At 34.0% G+C, this 22,133-nt stretch overlaps 4 protein-coding genes across 8 annotated transcripts; 2 read left to right on the top strand and 2 right to left on the bottom strand.

The window, feature by feature from the left end:
* The first annotated feature begins 1,122 nt into the window (after positions 1 to 1,122).
* Positions 1,123 to 6,018, top strand: Upf2 (UPF2 regulator of nonsense mediated mRNA decay). 2 transcript variants are annotated; one of them, XM_076794835.1, is made up of 2 exons: positions 1,123 to 1,426; positions 1,889 to 6,018. In XM_076794835.1, exon 2 carries the CDS (start codon positions 1,898 to 1,900, stop codon positions 5,336 to 5,338), a length of 3,441 nt encoding a protein of 1,146 aa, XP_076650950.1. In that variant the 5' UTR covers positions 1,123 to 1,426; positions 1,889 to 1,897; the 3' UTR covers positions 5,339 to 6,018. The 2 variants fall into 2 exon arrangements, with proteins under 2 accessions (XP_076650950.1, XP_076650949.1); XM_076794834.1 differs by having other exon boundaries at positions 1,123 to 1,529.
* Positions 6,019 to 6,112: 94 nt separating this feature from the next.
* Positions 6,113 to 8,082, bottom strand: Icln (chloride nucleotide-sensitive channel icln). Its single transcript, XM_076794844.1, has 6 exons — positions 7,753 to 8,082; positions 7,213 to 7,337; positions 6,992 to 7,137; positions 6,620 to 6,796; positions 6,450 to 6,539; positions 6,113 to 6,339 (listed from the first exon to the last, which is right to left on the bottom strand). Exons 2-6 carry the CDS (start codon positions 7,329 to 7,331, stop codon positions 6,248 to 6,250), a joined length of 624 nt encoding a protein of 207 aa, XP_076650959.1. The 5' UTR covers positions 7,332 to 7,337; positions 7,753 to 8,082; the 3' UTR covers positions 6,113 to 6,247.
* Positions 8,083 to 9,043: 961 nt separating this feature from the next.
* Positions 9,044 to 13,421, bottom strand: Homer (homer protein). The gene is made up of 6 exons (XM_076794843.1): positions 13,156 to 13,421; positions 11,913 to 12,069; positions 11,697 to 11,828; positions 11,124 to 11,618; positions 10,761 to 11,036; positions 9,044 to 10,629 (listed from the first exon to the last, which is right to left on the bottom strand). Exons 1-6 carry the CDS (start codon positions 13,179 to 13,181, stop codon positions 10,444 to 10,446), a joined length of 1,272 nt encoding a protein of 423 aa, XP_076650958.1. The 5' UTR covers positions 13,182 to 13,421; the 3' UTR covers positions 9,044 to 10,443.
* A 1,726-nt stretch (positions 13,422 to 15,147) lies between these two features.
* Positions 15,148 to 21,392, top strand: LOC143358386 (alpha/beta hydrolase domain-containing protein 17C). Of its 4 annotated transcripts, none has more exons than XR_013082946.1 (4): positions 15,148 to 16,185; positions 17,754 to 17,886; positions 17,958 to 18,761; positions 19,118 to 21,392. XR_013082946.1 is itself a non-coding variant. In XM_076795492.1 (3 exons), exons 1-3 carry the CDS (start codon positions 15,542 to 15,544, stop codon positions 18,039 to 18,041), a joined length of 861 nt encoding a protein of 286 aa, XP_076651607.1. In that variant the 5' UTR covers positions 15,148 to 15,541; the 3' UTR covers positions 18,042 to 21,392. The 4 variants fall into 4 exon arrangements, 1 of the variants encoding a protein (XP_076651607.1); XR_013082948.1 differs by having other exon boundaries at positions 17,958 to 19,273; positions 19,483 to 21,392; XR_013082947.1 differs by having other exon boundaries at positions 17,958 to 19,385; positions 19,483 to 21,392.
* The last annotated feature ends 741 nt before the right edge of the window (positions 21,393 to 22,133 follow it).

Raw genomic sequence — 22,133 nt, 5'->3', positions numbered from 1 at the left:
GTATCAACAATTGCTTCTACAATATTTCGAATTTTGTTCAATCGATCTTCGGTTCTAGCTGTGGTATTGTCGGAAAAATGTAGAAATTTAAGTATGGATAAAAAACGATCACGTTTCATGGCATTTTTTATGCGTATGTTCGTATACATGTCATTTTTAGACCAATATAATTTAATTTCTGGTAGTTGCGTTACACCCATAATAAGCAATACGCCAATAAAAGTGTTCATTTCGCTTATCGTAACAGGCTGCCAGGCTACTTGGTGTCCTCTGCCGTTATTAGATGAAGAATTATTTATGCATTGTACAGCATATTTATTTGTTTCTTCAACTATCATTTCTAGTATATAATCCGTGAAGAATAGTTTGTATAAAGAAAAAGGGTCGTTGCAGTCAGTGTTTTTAATTAAAAATTCCTCTTCTTTCGAATACTCATTTATTACTGGACTTCTTTCTCTTATTTGCTGCCATTCTTTATCGGGATCCTCTGCCTGCGAATCAAACTCGGAATCTTCTTCTTCCGTAACTTCATTCCTTGCATTAACAAAATCCTCGTACGAAGAGGTTGAGAGGTTGCTTTCATTTATAGATTCATCAGACGAATCACTTATTTCCATATCCATGTCGGGATGAAAAAACGGCCTGAGTTTTCTATAGATTCCAACACGAAGTTTTGTTTTGCTTAAAGCTTTGCTTAAAGCTTGCAAGGAGAGGGTCCGGCACAAGAGGACATCGGACACTACGGCCAGGTATACTAATCCTTGGGACCTAGAAGAGCCAGAAGACCAGCAGGGAAGAAAGAAGAGAAGAGGACAACCAGCAGAGTTACTGGAGGCGCAAGTGGAGGGATCAGTTTTAGCGGGTAGTTCCTTGCTCTCGCATCACTCCTCTGAAACGAGGAGTGATCGCTTGGGGAGTCCCACGCTTTCCCGGGGTACGAATGGCCCCAGGAAGTTATACCTAAACGCATTAAACCTCCCTCCACTCAAAATAATAATAATAAAAAAAGCACCAACAGCACTTTTCAATGTTCCAAACAGCACTTTTCAGTTCTTATTTTAAATTACACATTTAATAAGTTCAAATACAACTTCTAAATTACTTTTAAATTATCCATTGTAATTTCCGTTTTCAGATAAACGATACACCCTGTATATCTTGTCTGTGGCGGCGCTAAGTCTTATATGACATCTGATCTAGTCTCTTGAGTTAGGGGCTTTCCTGACAGGTAAATCCTTGCGTTCCTATGCGACATAAAAAATTCAATGAGATACGTGTCACGTGACTAGATGCGTGGCCATTGTTGTTGTTGTTTTACTCTACAATGTATTCGTGAGATGAACAGATGATAGGCACTCCGATATTAAATATTAAGACATGAGAGAACTATCATTTAATTTCGTGAGTGTCGAATCGCTGAAGTGAGGTACATAGACCATCGATATACAAGTAATCGTTCAGTCATATTGTGCCATTAAGAGATTATAGCTGTCGTCTACCATAACATAACCTCGTTTCCACTCTAGAAAGTGAGTAGACATTTTAATGAATTCTGTGAAACAAATATAATAATAATTAAAAAAGAGGTGAAATTTTTATTTTTTCTTGTTTGAATACATATATGTGATGCATTTAAAAATAGCATTCTTTATTAGATAAAAAAATGTTTTGCTAGCATTGTTTTTCGATTACATTACATTTTCTTGCTATTCGTTTAATTGAAAATATGTCTAAACTTATTTGTGTAGTAATAATTCTTGTTACTTTACAAAGTACGATATATTTCGATAATATAATATGAATAAAAGTCGCATAACGTGCATATTGATGAAAGTCATTTTAAACAATGATGTACTATGAAAACATATCATATTCTTTTGTGTAACAGATTGAAATAATGTCGGAAGTTGAAGAAACACCACCAGAAGCTGCAGAAGCAGCTATCGAACAGGATGCTGTATCTGAAGAAGATAAGCAATACTTAACGGATTATCTAAAGGAAACTGAGCAACGACTAGCTACAAAAGAAGAAATTCGAGTAGCAAATTTGAATCCTAATAGACCATCTGACACATACTTTACTAAATTGGATTCAACATTAAAAAGAAACACAACATTTGTAAAGAAATTAAAAAATTTTAGTAGCATACAATTAGATACAGTTCTAAAAGATATGATACATTTAAATTTAACAAAATATGTAAGTGAAGTTGCTACTGCTTTAGTAGATGCCAAATTAAAAATGACAGACGTTGTACCTGCCATCAAAGTATGCAGTTTTCTTCATCAGACATATGCAGAGTTTTCAACACACTTTTTTGAAAATTGGCAAAGAATTTTGTCTTTAAAGGTTGTCGATAAAATTACCAACCCAAGTAAGTTAAGGGTGGATCTCAGATTCTATGCTGAATTAGTTAATGCAGGGATTTTCACACATAAACAAGGACTGCCTTTACTTGGTTCAGCATTGACAGTTTTAATTAATATGGATAAAGAAGAGCATAACAATGCAAGTATTATATTAAGTTTCTGCAAACACTGTGGCGAAGATTATGCGGGTCTTGTACCCAAACGAGTGAGGGAAATATCAGAAAAATTAAATATAGCAATACCTAAAAGTAAATTACTTTCGCCCGATAAGCAGCAAAATGTCAGATTATTGCTAAGAGAATATTACAATTCATTATGCAAGCACTTATTGAAAGAACATAAAGATCTTCAAGCTTTTGAAAAGCAAAATCGAAAAATCTTACAAACTAGAGGTGAACTGAGTTCTGAAAGAAAAGAGAAACTTGAGAGTCTTCAAGTATCTTATGAACGCTTGCTCAATAATGTACAAAGTTTTTCGGATACTTTAGATGAACCCATGCCAGAACTTCCTGTCGATAGTGAAATGAAAGCAGAAGCAGAGGAAACATTAAAAATGATTAGCGAAGGGGAAGAAAATAGCATTCTCGAGGATATGTGGGGAGATGAAGAAACTAGACGATTTTATGAAGTTTTAACTGATTTAACAGTATTCCTTCCAGGATCGCATTTTAAAGAAGTACCTAAGCAAGATGCGCCAATAAGCGAAGAAACTTTGGACGAAGAAATCACGTTGGATGAACTGGAGGAAACCGAAAGAGTAGATGAACCGGAAGCAGAAGTCGAGGAACCTCAAAATGCAAACATTAGTAATAAAATACTGTTGGATGCATTCTTAACTCATTTGCCGAACTGTGTTAATCGTGAAATGATTGACAGTGCTGCTGTTCACTTCTTAATGAATCTCAATACGAAACACAACAAAAAAAAATTAGTGAAAGCTTTATTTGGTGTGTCTAGAATTCGTCTGGACTTACTACCATTTTATTCGCGTTTGGCTGCTATTCTTTACCGCGTCATGCCTGATGTCGGTAATGACTTGTGTTTAATGCTGAAACATGATTTCAAGTATCATGTACGTAAAAAGGATCAAATTAATATCGAATCGAAAGTAAAAGTCGTCCGATATATTGGCGAACTTGTCAAATTTAAACTTTATTCAAAGATAGAGGCATTATATTGTTTAAAAGTCCTGTTGCATGACTTTACTCATCATCATATCGAAATGGCATGTAACTTATTAGAAACGTGTGGAAGGTACTTGTTTTGTTCTCCGGATTCACACCAAAGGACGAAAGTATATTTGGAACAAATGATGCGCAAGAAAGCAGTCACTGCGTTGGATTCACGTTACGTAACAATAATTGAGAATGCATATTATTTTGTAAATCCACCAGAATCAACTGGAGGTGTTTCGAAAAAGGATAGACCACCGATTCATGAATTTATAAGAAAATTATTGTACCAAGATCTTTCAAAAACTAATACTGATAAGGTTCTTAAGTGGATGCGTAAATTAGATTGGGAAGATGAGAATGTATCCTCTTATGCTATTAAATGTCTCACTGCCGCGTATAATGTTAAATATTTAAATATTCGATGTGTAGGAAGTTTATTAGCAGGACTTGTTGCACATTATGAAACTATAGGTCCTCATGTAGTCGATGGTGTGTTAGAAGATATAAGATTATGCATGGAAATTAATCTACCAAAGTTTAATCAACGTCGCATTGCCATGGTTAAATACCTTGGAGAATTGTATAATTATCGCATGGTAGAAAGTGGAGATATTTTCCGAACTTTATATTTGTTAATCACTTTCGGAGTCAGCATGGATCATAACATACCAAGTGTTTTGGATCCCCCAGACCATTTGTTCAGAATTCGATTAGTCTGTACATTATTGGGAACGTGTGGACAGTATTTTAGTGGCGGTTCTAGCAAGAAAAAGCTTGATTATTTTCTAATATTCTTTCAAAATTATTATTGGTTCAAATACACAAATCCGATTTGGAGTACTGACAATCCATTCCCTGTAGGTATAGATTATATGTATCGCGATACACTGACAATGTTGAGGCCTAAAATGCAATTATTTCAAAGTTACAAAGAAGCGCAATGTGCTGTTGAAGAATTACGGAACACATTATATCCCACTCTTGGAAATCCTATTGCGGAAGATGGTGCTGATGCAGAATCTGATATGGGAGTAATTGCCGAGGGAGATGAAGAAGTGACTATAACATCCGGAAATGGCAGCGGAGATGCAAAAGGTGTAGCTGATTTACATTTTGAGGAATCTGAAGATTGCTCCGAAGCACAGTCCGAAGAAGAATGGACAGCTGATGCGGAAAGATATGACACCATGGGTACTCAAGAAAATACTCAAGGGGATCAAAGTCTCTCAGAAGGTGGTACAGACGGAGTTCTTATGGATGTCACAGAATTAAATGCAGCGTTACCAGCCGGTCCCAGAAGAGTAAGTTGTCCTGAGGACGACGACTTTTTATCCGCCCTAGATAAAATGGTTTCAGATAATATACAAGACCGAATGCGAGATTCTGTAAAACCACAACAGGTAGATATTTCAGTTCCTTTACATGTAAAAACTACTAAGAAAACGTACGAACAATTGCAAGAAAGGCCGTCTGACAATAATACGGTTGACTTTGTTCTTATGCTAAGAAAAGGTAATAAACAACAGTACAAAAACTTAGCGGTTCCTGTATCATCCGAATTAGCGATGAATCTTCGAAATCGAGAACAAGAACAGAAAGAAGAAAAAGAACGAGTCAAAAGATTAACATTGAACATAACAGAAAGACAAGAGGAGGAAGATTACCAAGAAACAATTAATCAGAGTACAAGACCAGTGACAGTAAATTTAAATAGAGAACGACGACAAAAGTACAATCATCCAAAAGGTGCACCGGACGCGGATCTCATTTTTGGTCCCAAAAAGATTCGATAAATTCATTTGATTGGTGTGGAAACAATATTTGTCACACTATAGAGTCAAACGTGATTTTATACAATACTATGAACTACAATGGTCTTCTACGTTTATATATACGATTCTAACACTCTAGTGATTTTTTATTTATAATTTGAAAGCCACATTTGTTATTTATACAGATTCCCAGTTCAACGCGATTTTCATTGTAAAAAATGTTGTTACCAACTATATTAGAGCTACATGAATTTGTTGTATGTGTCAATATGTATTTTAAAGAATATCAATGAACAAAACTTATTGAACAACAATGTTAATATCTTTTTTTTTTATACAATTGATACATTTGAATACAACTATGTTTCTCCTTATTACATGCATAGTAAGTTACGTAATTACTATGTACAAATAAAAATAATTACCAATTTAAACAAAATCTATTTGGCCAAACTGCCGTACTAATTTCATTTCATGAAAACATGTAAATTTTACAATAAAAATTTACATATTGACATAATAAAAATAATGTTAATGAATCATATTATCACGGTTCGTTTTCGAATGTTAAATACAAAAAATATACGTTCAAGGCTGCATCATAGATTTATATTATTTCGAAATAGATATTAAGAGATAATTTTTTACATTCAATTTTGTTTTTATTGTAAGCAATGTAAGAAATTAATTATTTTTTTTTTTTTTTTAAGAAACAGATGCAAAACGTTAAAGTTGATATACAATTGTTTATTTTTATCTACGAAATTATTCCCGTGTACAAAATGAATATAAATAAATGTTAGGTGTGTTTATGTTTGTTACAGCACTGTAGTACAGTCTGCCATAATATCACATATCTACAATAATATATGATACCAGTAATTATAAATTAATACTAAATGCATATACGCATTTTGTCACCACTGTCCTTTATGGATCTTCCTCTGCATCTTCAAATTGGCCTGCTTCTATATCCATAGCATCGTCTGCTTCTGTGCCATTGTGATTGGTCCCTATTTGTTCTATCAATACAAAATTACAATAAATACAACATTACATAAAAATATCTATTCTTCATACTATATTATATCCAAACTCTACTTTATACAATTAATAAATAAATTAATAGTACCTAATGGTAGAATGTAGGGAGCATCGCCAGCACCAACTTCATAATTCTCAAAATCGTCTTCTTCTGCATCTTCATAAATATCTTCTTCAGCTTTAAAATATATTTGTATATGTACATATATTAGTATGTGTATGATATGCATAATTGGTTTACAAAGATAGTTTATTTACCATCTGAAAAACTATCTTGTGGATCAGGATAAAGCGCTTGACAATGGTTCATTGCTTGAAACATAGCGTCTAAATTGTTTGTGTTATCAGGAGCAAAACGCATTTCTGTGATAGGGGTATTTGTATCCTCATCTTCATTTTCAGAACCACTGTCAGAAGGTGGTGGTAATGGTACGTCTATACAAAAAAAAATTTAAGCAATCGTAATGAAGCAAATAATGATGGTGCTTTCTAAAAAATTATTGAAAATATAAGATATAAAACTACAATATTGCATAGTGTTTGATTTCTGCATTTAAGTAAATTCTATTCAACTTTTTATACTATTTCAAAATATTTATACAAAAATGTTAAAAAGAAGTATTAATATACCTGGAAGGTCTACTTTTGCATTAACCATAATATATAAACATTGTCTTGGATGTACTTGTTGATCTCTTGATATGGCATGTAAAGATATATGAGGATATTCAAGTGAAAATCCTTGTTGTGTATCATAGTTCACCCAAGAAAACAAGCTACCAATGCGAACATTATATTAAAATACATTAGTACTACTATGAAATATAAATTTACTTTAATTCAATCGTTACCTTTCTGTAATGTACAGAGTTCCCTTTCCTACTTCTGTGTCATTAATATACACAGTAGTATTTTGCTCTTCATGACGTATTCCCTCTTGTGGCGCAAGAAAATTACTAAGTACGACCATCTTTACCTATAATGTTTAATAAGCTAGTTTACCATTTATCCATATTATTATAATAGCATGAAAGTTCCTATAAGGTAAATCAAATTTCACGTACTCCAATTAATTCTTAAATCTGATAAGTAACAGAGAAAATAATTACAAGGTTATACAGGAGATTTTACAAACAGAACACTGATTTTATTAGAAAAATACACATATACTGCACAAAAAATGTATCATTAAATATCTAATAGAATATACAAATGTATATTGTGTTAGATCATTTGCATAGAAACTTAAAAATGCTTCCAAATAACACTGCATAAGAATATAACTACACAGTGGAATTTCGACCCTGCCAGTTCGGTTATGTTAAAATTTAACATCTTCTACTGTACATTTATTTGTTCAGTCTTACTGTTAATTCTTAATGTAAACTTACCGCTTGCTTTTACAACGTAATAGTAAGCAAGAATTAAAGAACTCTTTCCCTAAAATGAGTTTTTAAGAAATGAATAACTCAGTTTTAAAACTTCAGATGCACAATGCTAGTCTTATATCGTGGCACGTTTGTATTAACAATAATACAGTATGGTCACTAACGCTCAATAGTCACAAGTGTCAAAATATAAATTTTTCATTCTATATAATATTTATTAACACAAAATTTCACCGCACGTTACGATGTTGTGTTTCTGTTTCGCGTTATTGATATAGACTACGGAAGAACCTCGCTACAGTGTGCGTCGTGTTCTGCTACGACACACTATAGATGGTATACCTTATATATATATATAAGGTTCATACGACCATAAGGCGGGAGATTCTTTTTTATGTTTTTCACACTTTTACGGTAAAAGTAGTTTTAAATTCTTTGAAAAAATTCTTCCAAAACTACACCTTTCAAAACAAAGAAAAAGGGGTATGAATCTTCCTTGCGAATAAATGTGATAGTCATGTTTAAACAATAATCGAAAGCATTGATAATATTTACTGAACAATAAGACAATTGCATCTTTTTGATTCGTTTAATTGTTGTTTTAAATCAGTTTCCTAAAGTATTTTGTTTCCTGTGTATGTATTTGTAAGTTATAATGAATTCGTGTTCACATATTTATTCTATTTATTGACATTATAAACATGTACTGATCATTATTGTACAATATTGCAAGTATATATATATTTCATGTATACATTATACATACAATTAATTAATTTTAAAAATATGTATGAAACATCAAATATATAACTTGATTCCAAATTAAGAGTATAAATACACAACAGAAATATATGAAACTAAAGCTATTGAAATAAATATATTTTATATATTTACCTATACAAAACATAGGTGTAGTAACATAAATGATAAGTGAAAACAGGAAAGCCATCTGAAAATGTTTTATTATGATTACATGTGGCAAGCGAGGCTTTTGTTTCCAATTCCTCAAATTTAAAATTTAACTCTGCAACATTTTTCTTCATTTTTTACGTACATACATACATACTGTCAGTACAATAAAAAGTGCTGTTCTTAGTATTTTGCACTTCTTTCACTACTAGAATTTATTGTTACAAGAAATATCACCTTGACATCTTTTTGAAAATCGGTCAGAGTCCTTGGGCAAAAGGTTTCCTAGCGAACTTATACTATGCAAATATAACATATTGAAGAATATCTGGCTTGAATGCTATAAAATGCTTTAAAACTTAGTGACAAGCGAATAACAAATCACTTACATTGGAAAACATTAGATTTATTTTTTTTTTTTCAACAATAAGTCAATGTGTATATCATGGTTATCATAAAAGAAGTAAAAAAACATTTTGCACATTAAAAACATCTTTTACACAATAGTGAAACATTCGATAATCCTTTAAATTGGAACCACTAAGTTACCCACTGTAAATGAACTATATCATATATTGTTTTTCATGCCATACTTTGCGGTAGGTATCAACGATACTGTACAGCTCATGCCAGACTCTTCAATTTCATATATATTCTTAGACTATTGATAAAGGTAAATAATATATGATAGAACAATATGGATACAATGTACAGCTGAATTAAATAGTTTATACTACATAATAGAGTATCACTAAACGTTACTAATGTTAATTGTGCATTCATTTTCTTTTTAATTGTGTTCATGGGTAACTGAATTTATTGTTGATTTCAAGGGGCTAAGTTCCAAAAAAACATTAAGAGACATGTATCACACTAAATCTTGTGACATTTTTGATATGTTTTATGTTTCTAAATATCATAAAAGTTCTACGCATGTAATGACAACCTGATTAACTGTAACAGTAGTAACAGTTATAGAAGTAGGACTAACGATGATACTATGAGTAATAATAACAGCAAGTAGTAGTGCAGCAGTAATAGTGGAGGTAGTTATAATAGCATTAATAATGATAATCATAGTTGTAATAGTGTAGTAAAAGTTGTAGCATAGTAATGAGTCAAAGATCAGTAGTAATAAGTGAAATAATATTACTAATGATTACTGCAATAGAAGTGCAATTATAATTTATTTGGTACACATTTAAACATAATTTGTCATATAAAGTCAAGTATAGATCTCGATCGAGACGTAAATAAAAATCTACTATAATGTATTTAAAAAAAAATACATTAAATATTATTTAAATAATTACTTAATTTCTTTCAACATTATATTTGTGATGTATAGATCTATAGTTTTCAAAGAAAATCCTTATTCTTATCTGTGCAGAAGTAAAAACATTTTCTGTATTTATATTAATACATGAAATGAAGTTCTTTGTACGTGCAAGAGTATATAAATAAAAAATATATATATAAAACAATGTTAAAAAAAAGTATTCATATGTACAACGAGAATGTGAGTATGGCACGAAAGAAGTTTATGAAATATAACGTCAAACACTGTCTTAACATAGAATAAATAGTTTAGAATGATGCAATTTATATTTATCATTGAAGATAGTGTCCTTGTAATTTGCCTTGTAAAGACTATTTTTTTAGTATGTATGTTTTTTTTGGAACCTTTCCCTTTGTATTAATCTACACCGTCCATTTGTATACTTCACTTATATCATAAATACAAAACTTCCAAGAAGAATATTCTCAGATTTACTATCTGCAAACTTAAGTTTGCAATGTGTTTGTGATTTCTCGATGTACAGTTACCAAATCTTGTATATATCCAGCTAATCTTGCATTTAACGTATCCAAATTTTGCTTCTGAACTTTATTTGCACTTAATGCAAGCTCCAATTGTTCATGGACAACCCTCAACATTTCACGAAGCTCCGCATTTTCTTTCTGTAATGCCTAGAAGAGATACATTTTCAATGAGTACTATAATAAATAAACATTGTACGTAAAACTTATTTCTCCATACTTTTCAAGTGTAATTCAATGTTACTACACAGCAAACTCAAGTTTTAAATTTATATACATACTAAAAAATCTTTATTCTTTGTAGCCATAGTAAGAGCTTTGATTTCTTCATTTCGCGTTCTAAGTTCACTTTCTAATGCTTCTACTCTCAGCCTCAGTGCTTCGCTATTGCCTTCTGCAATCTTTCCAGCTTCTAAGTCCGCGTATTTAGCTTTAATTCTAGCATTCTCTTCTTTGTATAGCTGTAATTGTCTTTTCCACTCGTCAACATTCGCTGTAGACTCTTGTAGTGCACTTGTTAATCTTGCGTTGTTCGTTTTCAAAGTAGTTAATTCAACCTGTAATCAAATTTGAGTTTCAACAATTGACGGTTATAAAATAATGGTTCCTAGCAATGTTTACGTTCTTATAAAAATATATCATACCTCCCATTTCTTAGCATTAGCAGAACTTTGTGTCAATGCAAATTTCAGCCTATCATTCTCATATTTAAGTTGCATTTCAGTTGATTGTGCACCTTGCGCAGTATTCATTTGTGCTTGTTTGCCTTGATGCTGCGGACTCTCTGTACTTTGCTGAGAAACACTTTGTGATCTCGAGTGGACTGCATTTTTTAATTCCTCATCCATTTTATTCTGACAATTACCAGGTAAGGGACTGCTGCTTACCAAAGACACATTGTTTTGAGTAGAAATCATATTAGCATTTGGGTTTGGGTTATTCGAAGTGGATACATTGGAATTAATCATTGATGAATTTGGTGGATCTATAAGATCTTGTTCTGATGATGGCATACCCGATCGCGACGTAATCGGGCTAACATTTGCACTAGTAGCAGGAGTAACAGAGGAGCTGTTTGATTGTAACTTAGCATTAGCTAATTTAGTGGCCTCCTTCACTTCATGAAACTTCTCTATAAACTGCCAAATGAATGATATTGTCTCTGAGATTGTGGTGTACACATGGCTGTACGTTAACTAAAGACATATTTCACAAACCTTTCCTAATTCTTCCTCAGATGAAAAGCCAAGACCGTATACGGTATTAGCTCTAACATCTGACCACTGGCCAAATTTTTGCGACGTTTTCGTGAAGGTCATATTTGGAGTAATAGTACTATTTATTACTGCCTAAAAGTTAAACAAGTAAATATAAATAATTTTTCAAACAATAAAAGTTCGCGTCTCTTAAACGTTCAAATGATTTTTAGTTACCTTTGTTCCTTCAACAGAAATTATTCTGTACAGACTTCTGGTCGAGTCATAAAAAAATGAAACAGACACTGCTGCTGTGGAGGCAGATACCCAAGATCGTTTTGTCTTGGGATCGATATGAAACACGTGCGCTTTGCACGTGAAAATAGGTTGTTTACTGCAATTTATTAAAAGTAATATAGGTATTTAAATATATCTCTTCCACTAATACATGCATATCTACTTATGCCTCATACTAAAAACCAAAACTATAGGAGTTTAATAACAAATATTTTGAAGTTTGTCTTTTCACATAGTTTATTCTATATGTTCTACAAAAACATAACAAAATTAGGTACATTAATAAATCTTAGATGTATATGCATGCCTTAAAATTAACAAAATCACATTGCAATGATATCTGCAGGAAATTAAAAGAAATAATATGAACAGGCAACTTTGTCTCATATTGTTTAAGGAAAATAAATATTTAATTTTACTACACGTGCAGCATATGTACAATTTATATACATTATTTAAAAGTAACAAGAAATTTCAATAGTTCATAAATTCTTTATTTTAAAAGAAAACAACTGCGATAAAAATGCAAGATATTTGTTCTTCTACTAAAGTGTGAAATCACTTATGCGGCCTGTCTGAAAAAAATGACATGTAATAATAATAATGTGACAGTGAACAATGCTTTGAAAATAATAATACGAAAAAAAAAAGAAAAAGAAAAATGATGTTCGTACATTTTAAAATAACACAATGACATAAATAGAAAATTAAGCTTTTGGAGGAAAAAAAAGTGTAATATCATGGGCAGTTTAATCTTTTACGGAATAAATTTTTTATTATACAAATCTAAAAATATACCAAATAATGCACGAGTAAACAACTAGAATAAACACATCTCCCGCGGTACTAGCTTATCCCGCTTTTACTGTTCTAATGTGTGGTTATATATAGATAAAAGAAAAGAAAAACATTCTGGTCCAGACTCTCTTCCCTTGTACGCACCCACCTAAACGCGTATCTCCGATGATGTCGGAGATAAGATCATAAATAGACAGGAAAAGATAGTAGAGCTCATTAGTGAACGCAATGGAATTGACCTATTTTATAGTAATCGACAGCATTCAATAAGAGAATAATTAAGGATAATTTATAGTACTCATATGCGACGTGGAAAGTGTGCCTCGTGTGTACATATATTACACACCCTTAAAAGGCGGTGCGGAGTATTACCACGTTCACTTACCCCATTGTTTCTTTGCCGGATGCCATACAAGTATATGTTAATTTCACAGTCTCATAGAAAATTCAATTATACGTGCATATGTAGTAGCTTTCTACTAATAAGAATTCTCGAAATTATATGAAAATTTATAAAAATCCGTCCCACAAGAGATTAAGGTACACCAGTTGACAGCCGCCATCGGCCAAAACTTTATAGCGAACAGCAACGATCACGCAACAACATGAATCTAGTCGAGTTTCCACCATATACCTGGATTTAATCGATTTTCCACGAAACGTTGATGTCTACAGTATGGTCATGGAAAGAATTCGCGTGGCGCTAGTGAGGTGAGCACACAGCGAATAACATCTCATAACGTTATTTGAAAGGTTGAATTTTACCCCCTATAAAAGCAGGTGAAATCGTTCTACTTTCGCTCTACAGATTAACTTCTGAAGCGCCAACTGACAAATAAATAGCGTATCGAGAAACGAAAACAGAAAATGCGGATAACTTTTAAGTGCTTATGAAGATTTTTCTATTTCCATCTTATTGTTAGATTTATGTAGTAGATTAGAATTACTTTCCACGTAAAAAAAACATAAACTCGTACGATGTATTATTGCTATCTCAAGTATTATTGTGTCACAATACGACGTATCAAAAACAAACTGACGATGAGAACTGTAGAAAACGAATTTTTAGGTACCCCATTTGGATTATTGTTTCAGTTCTGCTATCTATTTGTAACACGTGTTCACGGGTGTAGTAATTTGCGGCATGTTCACCACTATATAGAGGGTTTTAGAGCCAGAGAGGAAATGAGAGTGCTCACGCCCGGGATTTTAGTGTCCCCGGTATAGTGCTGCCCCCTAATCTAATTTTTAGCCTGGATCAGAATCTGCATCATTAGCAGCGGATTCCAAATAATGCCAGAGTGGATGCTACTTCTATGTTAAAAGAGGCTCTTCTATGTAGGCTTTGATCCAGCCTAAAAGATGATACAGGTTCTAATACAGGCTAAAAAGATGATGCAAGTTCTGGTCCAGGCTAAAAAGATGATGCAGGTTAGTGTTCAGGATTTTTCCGCTGGGTGGCGCCACACATAAAGTCCGGCAAAATCTGCAAACAGCGCCATTACCTCGTAGTGGCAAAACGCCCAAGCTTGTAGCCGATTAGTGTTCAGGATTCTGCCGCTGGGCGGCGCCACGTACATCTTCCAACAAAATCTGTAAACAGCGCCATTACCTTGTAGTGGCAAAACGCCCAAGCTTGTAGCCGATTAGTGTTCGGGTTTCCACCGCCAGGTGGCGCTGGTGGCACCGATGTCGGTAACGTTTGGCTTACAGTTTGAGCGTCTTGCCGCTACGGTCTAGTGGCGCTATTTACATATTTTCAGGAGCAGATGATTCTGTTCCAGGCTAAAAAGATGATGCAGATTCTGATCCAGGCTAAAAATTAGACTAGGGGGCAGCACTATTCCGGGGACACTAAAATCCAGAGTGTGAGCACTCTCATTTCCTCTCTGGTAGATGTCTTTCAAGGAATTACTAGATATACAGGGTGTCCCAAACATGTTGGACTTCCTTGAAATGGGTTATCCCTGAGGTCATTTGAAATAATTTTTTCCTTTGCGAAAATGTTCTTCGCGGCTTCGATATGTAGTTATTAACATAAAACGCGGACCAATCAGAGCATAGTAACGGCGAACGTTGGCACTGGCATTGGCAAAGTCGAAATCCGTCCACCCAAGCTACGCTCCAATTGGTCCGCGTTTTTCGTTAATAACTCCTTAACGAAGCCGGAGAGACCATTTTTTCAACGTAAAAGGTTATTTTAAATGTTTTTTGGAATCACCTCTTTCAAGGAAGTACAACATTTTTGAGACACCTATATAGTCACCATCGTAAGGCGTACACCTATGTATCGTTGATAAGCATCGCGCCGATGATTAGAATGTTGGTAATATCCTGAAAGCGATGCTTGAACACACGACCATTTTTCGTTACATATTGTGTCATTAGGTTGTTTTTAAAACTTTCACCAATAGCGAGGAAAAGAGCAACACAGCAAAGTAGCGCCGCAATCTCCTACCCTTGTCCCCGCAACCCATTTTACCTGAATACAATGAAAGTGCGCAACGTTTAGTGGGTGGGGGCATTGTGCGAGGAAGAGAGAAAGAAGGAGGGGGAGAAATTGTCCGTCTTGCGAGCCGTCATAGCTGAATCATCGTGAGAGGTTCTTGCAAGAGTGCGATAATAAATGGCATTGTGATTGAATTAGTAAGCGCGAGAAGTACAGTGTGTGGGACTACTTTTAATATAAAGCTCCGATCTCGATGTGGATACCCGACGAGGAAACGTGATAAACAGTGCTTTGGCGTGTGCGTGACTCCCCCCGTGAAACGATGAACGGGTTTAGTTTTAGTGAATTGTGTTGCTTGTTTTGCTGCCCACCTTGCCCGTCCAGAATCGCTGCGAAACTAGCGTTTCTACCGCCTGAACCTACTTATGCATTTATCGAGGACGAAGGTTCCAAGTTTGCCATTTCTCTGTCCGAAAGAGCCGAATGGCAATACACAGAGGAGACGAAAGAGTCGGTAGAAGGTTTCTATGCAAGAACGTCACGAGGCAACCGAATAGCCTGTATGTTTATACGGTGCTCGTCTAATGCACGGTTTACTATATTATTCTCCCATGGGAATGCCGCCGATCTTGGACAGTTGTGTAGTTTTTATTTGGGACTTGGCCTCAGAATAAATTGTAACATATTCAGCTATGATTACTCGGGGTACGGGATCTCCGGTGGTAAACCATCCGAGAAAAACCTTTACGCCGATATAGACGCTGCGTGGCATGCTCTTCGAACACGTTATGGCATTAGCCCGGAAAACATTATCCTGTATGGACAAAGTATCGGGACCGTACCTACGGTCGATCTAGCCTCCCGATACGAGGTTGGTGCAGTTGTTCTGCATGCACCTCTGATGTCGGGAATGCGAGTCGCTTTTCCTAAAACAAGAAGAACGTGGTTCTTTGATGTCTTCCCCAGGTAGGTCAAAATTCCTATCCGATACGTATACACCGTATACTCTGTTTACTCCGTTAACGATAAGCAATTTATAATTCGTTTATCTCTTCTGTGCTGTCATTTGCACAGTTGAGGTTCACGCGCATGACACTGTCGCCGAGTTTATGCTCGACGCCAAATATTTTCGCCGGTCTGAGACGTTTTTCTTCCAGTTTTCTGTTAGAGGTGATCTTGCTCGAACGTACGAACGAACGTATTTGAATCATACAAAAATAATCTTGCGATGCAGTTTACATTTATCAGCGACGTTCCGCTTGTTATCATAAAATGCATTTGCCTTTCGTCTTTATCTTTGTATTGTCTTCTTTATACTTTCTCTGTAGATTTCTTCGGTCAGAGTGATGTCTCTATTTCAAATATGCTGACCTACGAAGAAATGAAGTAATGTGGAACGACGATATTTAATATGCAACAGAAGGGTTAGATATTTCATTAACCTCTGTTTCTCAAATATACATATATATATATATATAAACCGGTTGAAATATTTAGCGTTGTCTTTAGATAATTTATTTACGCAGTAGACGAGATACAAACGACGGTTTAAAATCGAACAAAAGAGCCGACCACGCAAAAACAAATAGAAATTTGGTATCATTTTATAATCGGATATGGTGGCTTGTAGATATATTGTACCCTATAATCGAGTAAAATTTTGAAATCCGATTTCCGGGAATCGCCGTTTAAATTCTAGTCGGCTGAATGCGCGATCGTTCATGCATGCGCTCGCACACGTGATTTGCGTAGACACCTTCGCATAATCGTGGACATTGTTGCAATCGAATTCTCAACGGTTTACATTTTCACTGTATACTTCTCTTGTATTGTTCCGATCTCTAATACTTTTTTCTATTAAATAAGATAAACAAAGTTATTACACAAAAACAAATTTATATTTGTATTAACATTTCAACTGAATTTTATTTTTAATATAAATGACATACAAGCAAACGGTAAAAATTATTCTTTGAACAATCCCGAAATAACCGGACTTTTTAACAGCTTTTCGATTTGCGTTTTGCATGGTTCGCCGATTTCCGTTAGTATACTTTCTATACTGAATATGAATGTGAGGTCTAATTTAGCAAACTCACGGAAATGTGTTCTAACATTTCAGACGCAAAAGTTTTTTTTTTTCGTAGTATACCCATGGTTTTCGAATTATGCTACAAGAAGCAATAAAAGTTACATTGAATACTTATCATGGAAACCTTTAAATTACACAATCCATCGTTGTACTCTTTGTTAGCAGGTGTTACGCTTGCACTTTAGTATCCAATATCTATATATAGTCTTTTAAGTTTGTTTGGTTTATACATTTGAGAACTGTGCATCTGTTTCATGCAAAAATACTTGATTCACAAGTAATAAAGTAATAAATTTGATTTAATAGTATTATATATTATTAAATTGATCGTCTTATTGTCAGTGAAACTAGATCATCGTTGATTTGATTACACACATATGCTATTAAAACTACATTCTTTTGCGTATGTATGTACAAATAAAATATAAAATATCTTTTACAGTATAGATAAAATACCCAAAGTTACATCTCCAGTATTGGTTATCCATGGAACAGAAGATGAAGTGATAAGTTTCAGTCACGGTGTGGCTATGTACGAAAGATGTCCAAGAGCTGTAGAACCGTTATGGGTTCCGGTATGCATGTCTATGTGTTAATTTGAAAACATAAATTAGAATCTTAACATTAACATACATTATGTTTCTAGGGTGCTGGTCACAATAATGTGGATCTATTTGAACAATACGTGGAACGACTGAAGCAATTTGTAAGTGTAGAATTGGTAAACTGACGGCGGCTAAGCCTCTCCCAGAGTCAGGGGGGGCAGGGAGGACATATGCATGTGGATAGTCAGGGGCGCAATACTCCTAATAATTCAAACACATTCAGTTCCATTTCAACAAGCTCACAGACTGAAAAACTTGTCTTGCAATCGCCTCCCACAGGGGAGAAGACACCTGTTCTTCTTTGTGACGAAGAATCATCCTCTGCCTCTATAGACGATGTATACTTCTGCTTACAGAAGAAACTCTCTTCAATAAGAAAGAAATATTCCAAGGATGATGACTCAAGTATAGATAGTAATTCAAGAAAAAATAATCGACAAGACGACTCAAGTATAGATAGTAATTCAAGGAAAAACAATCGACAAGATGATAAAAATGAAAAGCGAAAAATAGTAATTAAAGCAGCGCAGAATAAGAACAATAGTGCAGGATATAATAAAACAATATTAGACGGTACACCTGTGCGTCACAATTATCGATGAAATTACATTGATCAGGTCATAAAGAAACGGACACAGTGGTGGCAAAGGAAAGTTTAAAAAATAAGCGATACGAATGCGTACCATAATTTTACAAAACAAAAAAGGACTATATTTTACAACAGCAGTGACTTTCATAAATATGTACATCGTACGACATAATAAAAACATGAAAATCATACATAGGTACAGGAAAGTAAATGTTTCATTTAAAACACTAAACTATGTGAAGAAATTAGGACAAAAGTAAGTTTAAATACCAATTTCTGTGATTATATGTATATCTTTTTTTATAAGTTGTCATCTTATTGTTTCACAAACAGCAGACGTTTTTACAATGTTTGTGCGAATAATTATTTCTCGAATTATATAATTTTTAAAATTTTATTTTTAATTTTCTTTTCACCATTCTTTTATGTACATTGTTAAACTTAAAATTTTCTTTTATATCGAAAGTAATTCAGAAGAAATCTCTTTCCTTGTTCATGAATTGTTATCTTATCATTTCTTCTGAAGTTTTCTTTTTTTTAGTGCGTCATACCTATTTCGAGTTTTATATAAATGTTAATTCGTTTTTACATTTCTAACTACTAGCTACTTAGTATTTATAGATTTTCTAGCATTTTTACTCATCTACGTATCTAAAGATTTTAAACGTTTGTCCGCTGCGCGCGTCGCACAAAATGGAGTGTTTACATACCAAAAGCAAAACCAGTCTTATCAGCAGAAAACTATAATGAGAAGACATCCCAGGATAAGTGAGTGTTTAAGTATGAGTGTTACTGTTAATACTGACGTGAAGATGCCAATTTAAAACCTCCTTTCGTCCGCCACTGTGTTTCTTCGTCTAAGAATGAAAGAATCCATATAGTAAGAGTCGAAGGAACATTGTTGACAAAGTTTTCGAGTATATGTTCCCACAGAGTCGAAGAAAACCATTAATTTCATTATTTTCCAATATTTCTAGTGATAAGGATAAAGACATTTCGAATGTTAAGAACTCTCATGCTCAGTCCAAACCAGGAAAAAGTCTACAATTCAGTTTCAATACTATAAGAAAAAATTCTGAATTAGAACATATTTGAAAGACATGATACGCGTCGCGAAGCAAAAGCGACGATGTGCTTGCGTAACGTTGTCCCGAGATCAAGTTACATGAGTTATTTGGTTATTGGAATAGAGTAACTGCCTTTATAAGAAGCTGAAGCTCAATCGTCGAATTGGCGGTTCGGAAGGTTATTCAATATCATGGCGGAAAATCACGTACTGAATACTCCGATAAGATTAAAAGAAAGCAACTTGAGAGATCGAGTGCTAAAATAGCTAAACAATGCGAAGTCTACTTGTTTGGCAAGTTACCGCTCTACTATTCTTCCACATGACTGTCTAGAGAAACCACAGATTTGTATGTACGACACATACTCGGGCTGTAACAGTGCTAGTGAGATTGTGCACATAAACACGTACGATACATTTACAAAATTTATTATATTTCTAGACTACGATATAATCCAGGGTGATAAAAAAAGAAAAGTATTCCAAACGTTTAGCGTAGGTAGTACGCACCAAATGATTAGAAAGATTTTCGGAGTTGTAAACAGTTTTCGTTTCGGTCAAAACGGAAGGCATATACAATTCTCATGCTCTAGCGCGTTAGGAAAACAATCTATTTTCTGTCATTATCTGCATCCTTTACACTTTATAGATGCGTACCATAATTATATATTTATTAGGCTTCACTTGAGAAACAAATGAACATTTCATAGTCTTGGCTCAACCGATTAACCTTGTTTAATTGTGTTCACTCGCTTGGTAAATACTATCTATCCTAATTATAGTTTTTTTTATCACTCTGTATATCTGTGCATACTGAATATTCTTACTGTATGTACACGCATACCAGTGTACGGCGGTTGTATGTTGCAAAGACGTTTATGCAGCATAGAACGTGAAACGTTGCGACGACAAATACGTCAAGTATTATTATTTTTATGAAAAGTCTCCTTAAGATTGAGGTGGACAAATGGCTTATACACACTGAAACATTTTCTGCCAGCGTGAAATGCAGCGATCACCAGCAGCGGGTGTGTAGCAAGAAAATTCCTCGCTGAACCTATACACCATGTATTTCTATAACGACTTCTACACATTGCTATCGATTACGGAATAGTCGGAACAGTTTCGGAAGAATCTCCAATTGTGTTCGTCGTACTATGACATTAATGCATTTAAACTTGTTTTTCATACAAAAAACAAACAAACAAACGAAAAAAAAAGAAAAGAAAACAAAGGAGAAAAAGAAAAAGAATCGTAGTCACTAATAGATTTGTTAATGAATGTGAGATGTATGGACTGCATCGCGTGTTTTCTATGGCTCATCTTTAGAGATTAGGTTCAGCGGTGATATAAATGTTGCGTGAAGTCGCATGTTTTTATAAATGCATCGCTGTCACTGTGACCAGTGTATATGATAGCTGTACCGAGTAACAAAGAATAAAGAGAAACATTTGTTTTTATATTGTCCCACAGCAAAGGCCTGTGCAGTGAGCAATGGAAATCTTCCAGGTAGCAAAGAATTTAGGATAGAGATATAAAGGTTAATGAATAGCGTTAAGGAAATTCGTAAGCGTAAGACGTCCTTAGCGGACGTTCTGTTTTATCCAGAGTGAATTAAACAAAAAAAGAAAAAGTCGAAGATCATGTAAAACAACAATAAAGATAGGGACAATATTACTACCAAACTTGATTATGAATTAGTTTATTTCTAAAGAGGCGAATCGTTTGGAGGACCTTGTCTATAAGTATGTTTCTTGTTAGTATTTTTATATCTCGATAATGTAAATACAATGCAATTAAATAATTTTTCTTTGATCAGTATATATGTGTAATGTATGCGACAATGTGAAAAATGCCGTGCGGAGCCAATGGAATGAATCGGCTCTATACATATAGTTACGTATACGTATTTCTGTGGAAACGTTTCCTCCTTGGTTTCTCAGTAAATTATTGTCAGCATTTCGATCCCGTCCCTGTTGTCATTTCCATACATTGCTAACATATGTATATCACCAGACTACAAGTATAAACTGAAATTATATGAATATTATATTGTGGCCGTCGTGTGAATGAATGAAAAGTGAATATAGAATTACTCAGTATTTAAGTAACGAATAATCTAAACTAATTTCTTCTTCTTCTTTTTTTTTTTATTTTTTAAGATAAATAGTGATTTACACGGAAATCATCAGTGATGTTAGTACTTCTAATTGTCGTGCCACCAGCGTGGGTCATTCTCGTTACTCTCTTTTGTACATATATATAATCATCGTTTCAATTCGACGTTTTTCGTTTTACGGTAATATCACGCGCATAAAATACCAAACCGATTTTTTGTATTCACTTGCTCTTAGCATTAATCATCGTAGGATACTGTGCAGCGTACAACGCTACGAAATATAATAACGAGACCGATACCTTTCTTCCATTGGCCTTCGCCGTAGTTAAATCGATCGATACCATCTATTCGAATTTTTATGTATATTATACATATACACGTATTACATATAATATATATTATATAATGCGCATAATATATAGTATATTTAATATTTATATGTG

The sequence above is a fragment of the Halictus rubicundus genome, chromosome 10, assembly GCF_050948215.1.
Source record: "Halictus rubicundus isolate RS-2024b chromosome 10, iyHalRubi1_principal, whole genome shotgun sequence".
Classification (NCBI taxonomy): Eukaryota; Metazoa; Arthropoda; class Insecta; order Hymenoptera; family Halictidae; genus Halictus; species Halictus rubicundus.
Note: the sequence above shows the minus strand (reverse complement) of the source record. Positions and strands in the feature narration are given on the sequence as shown.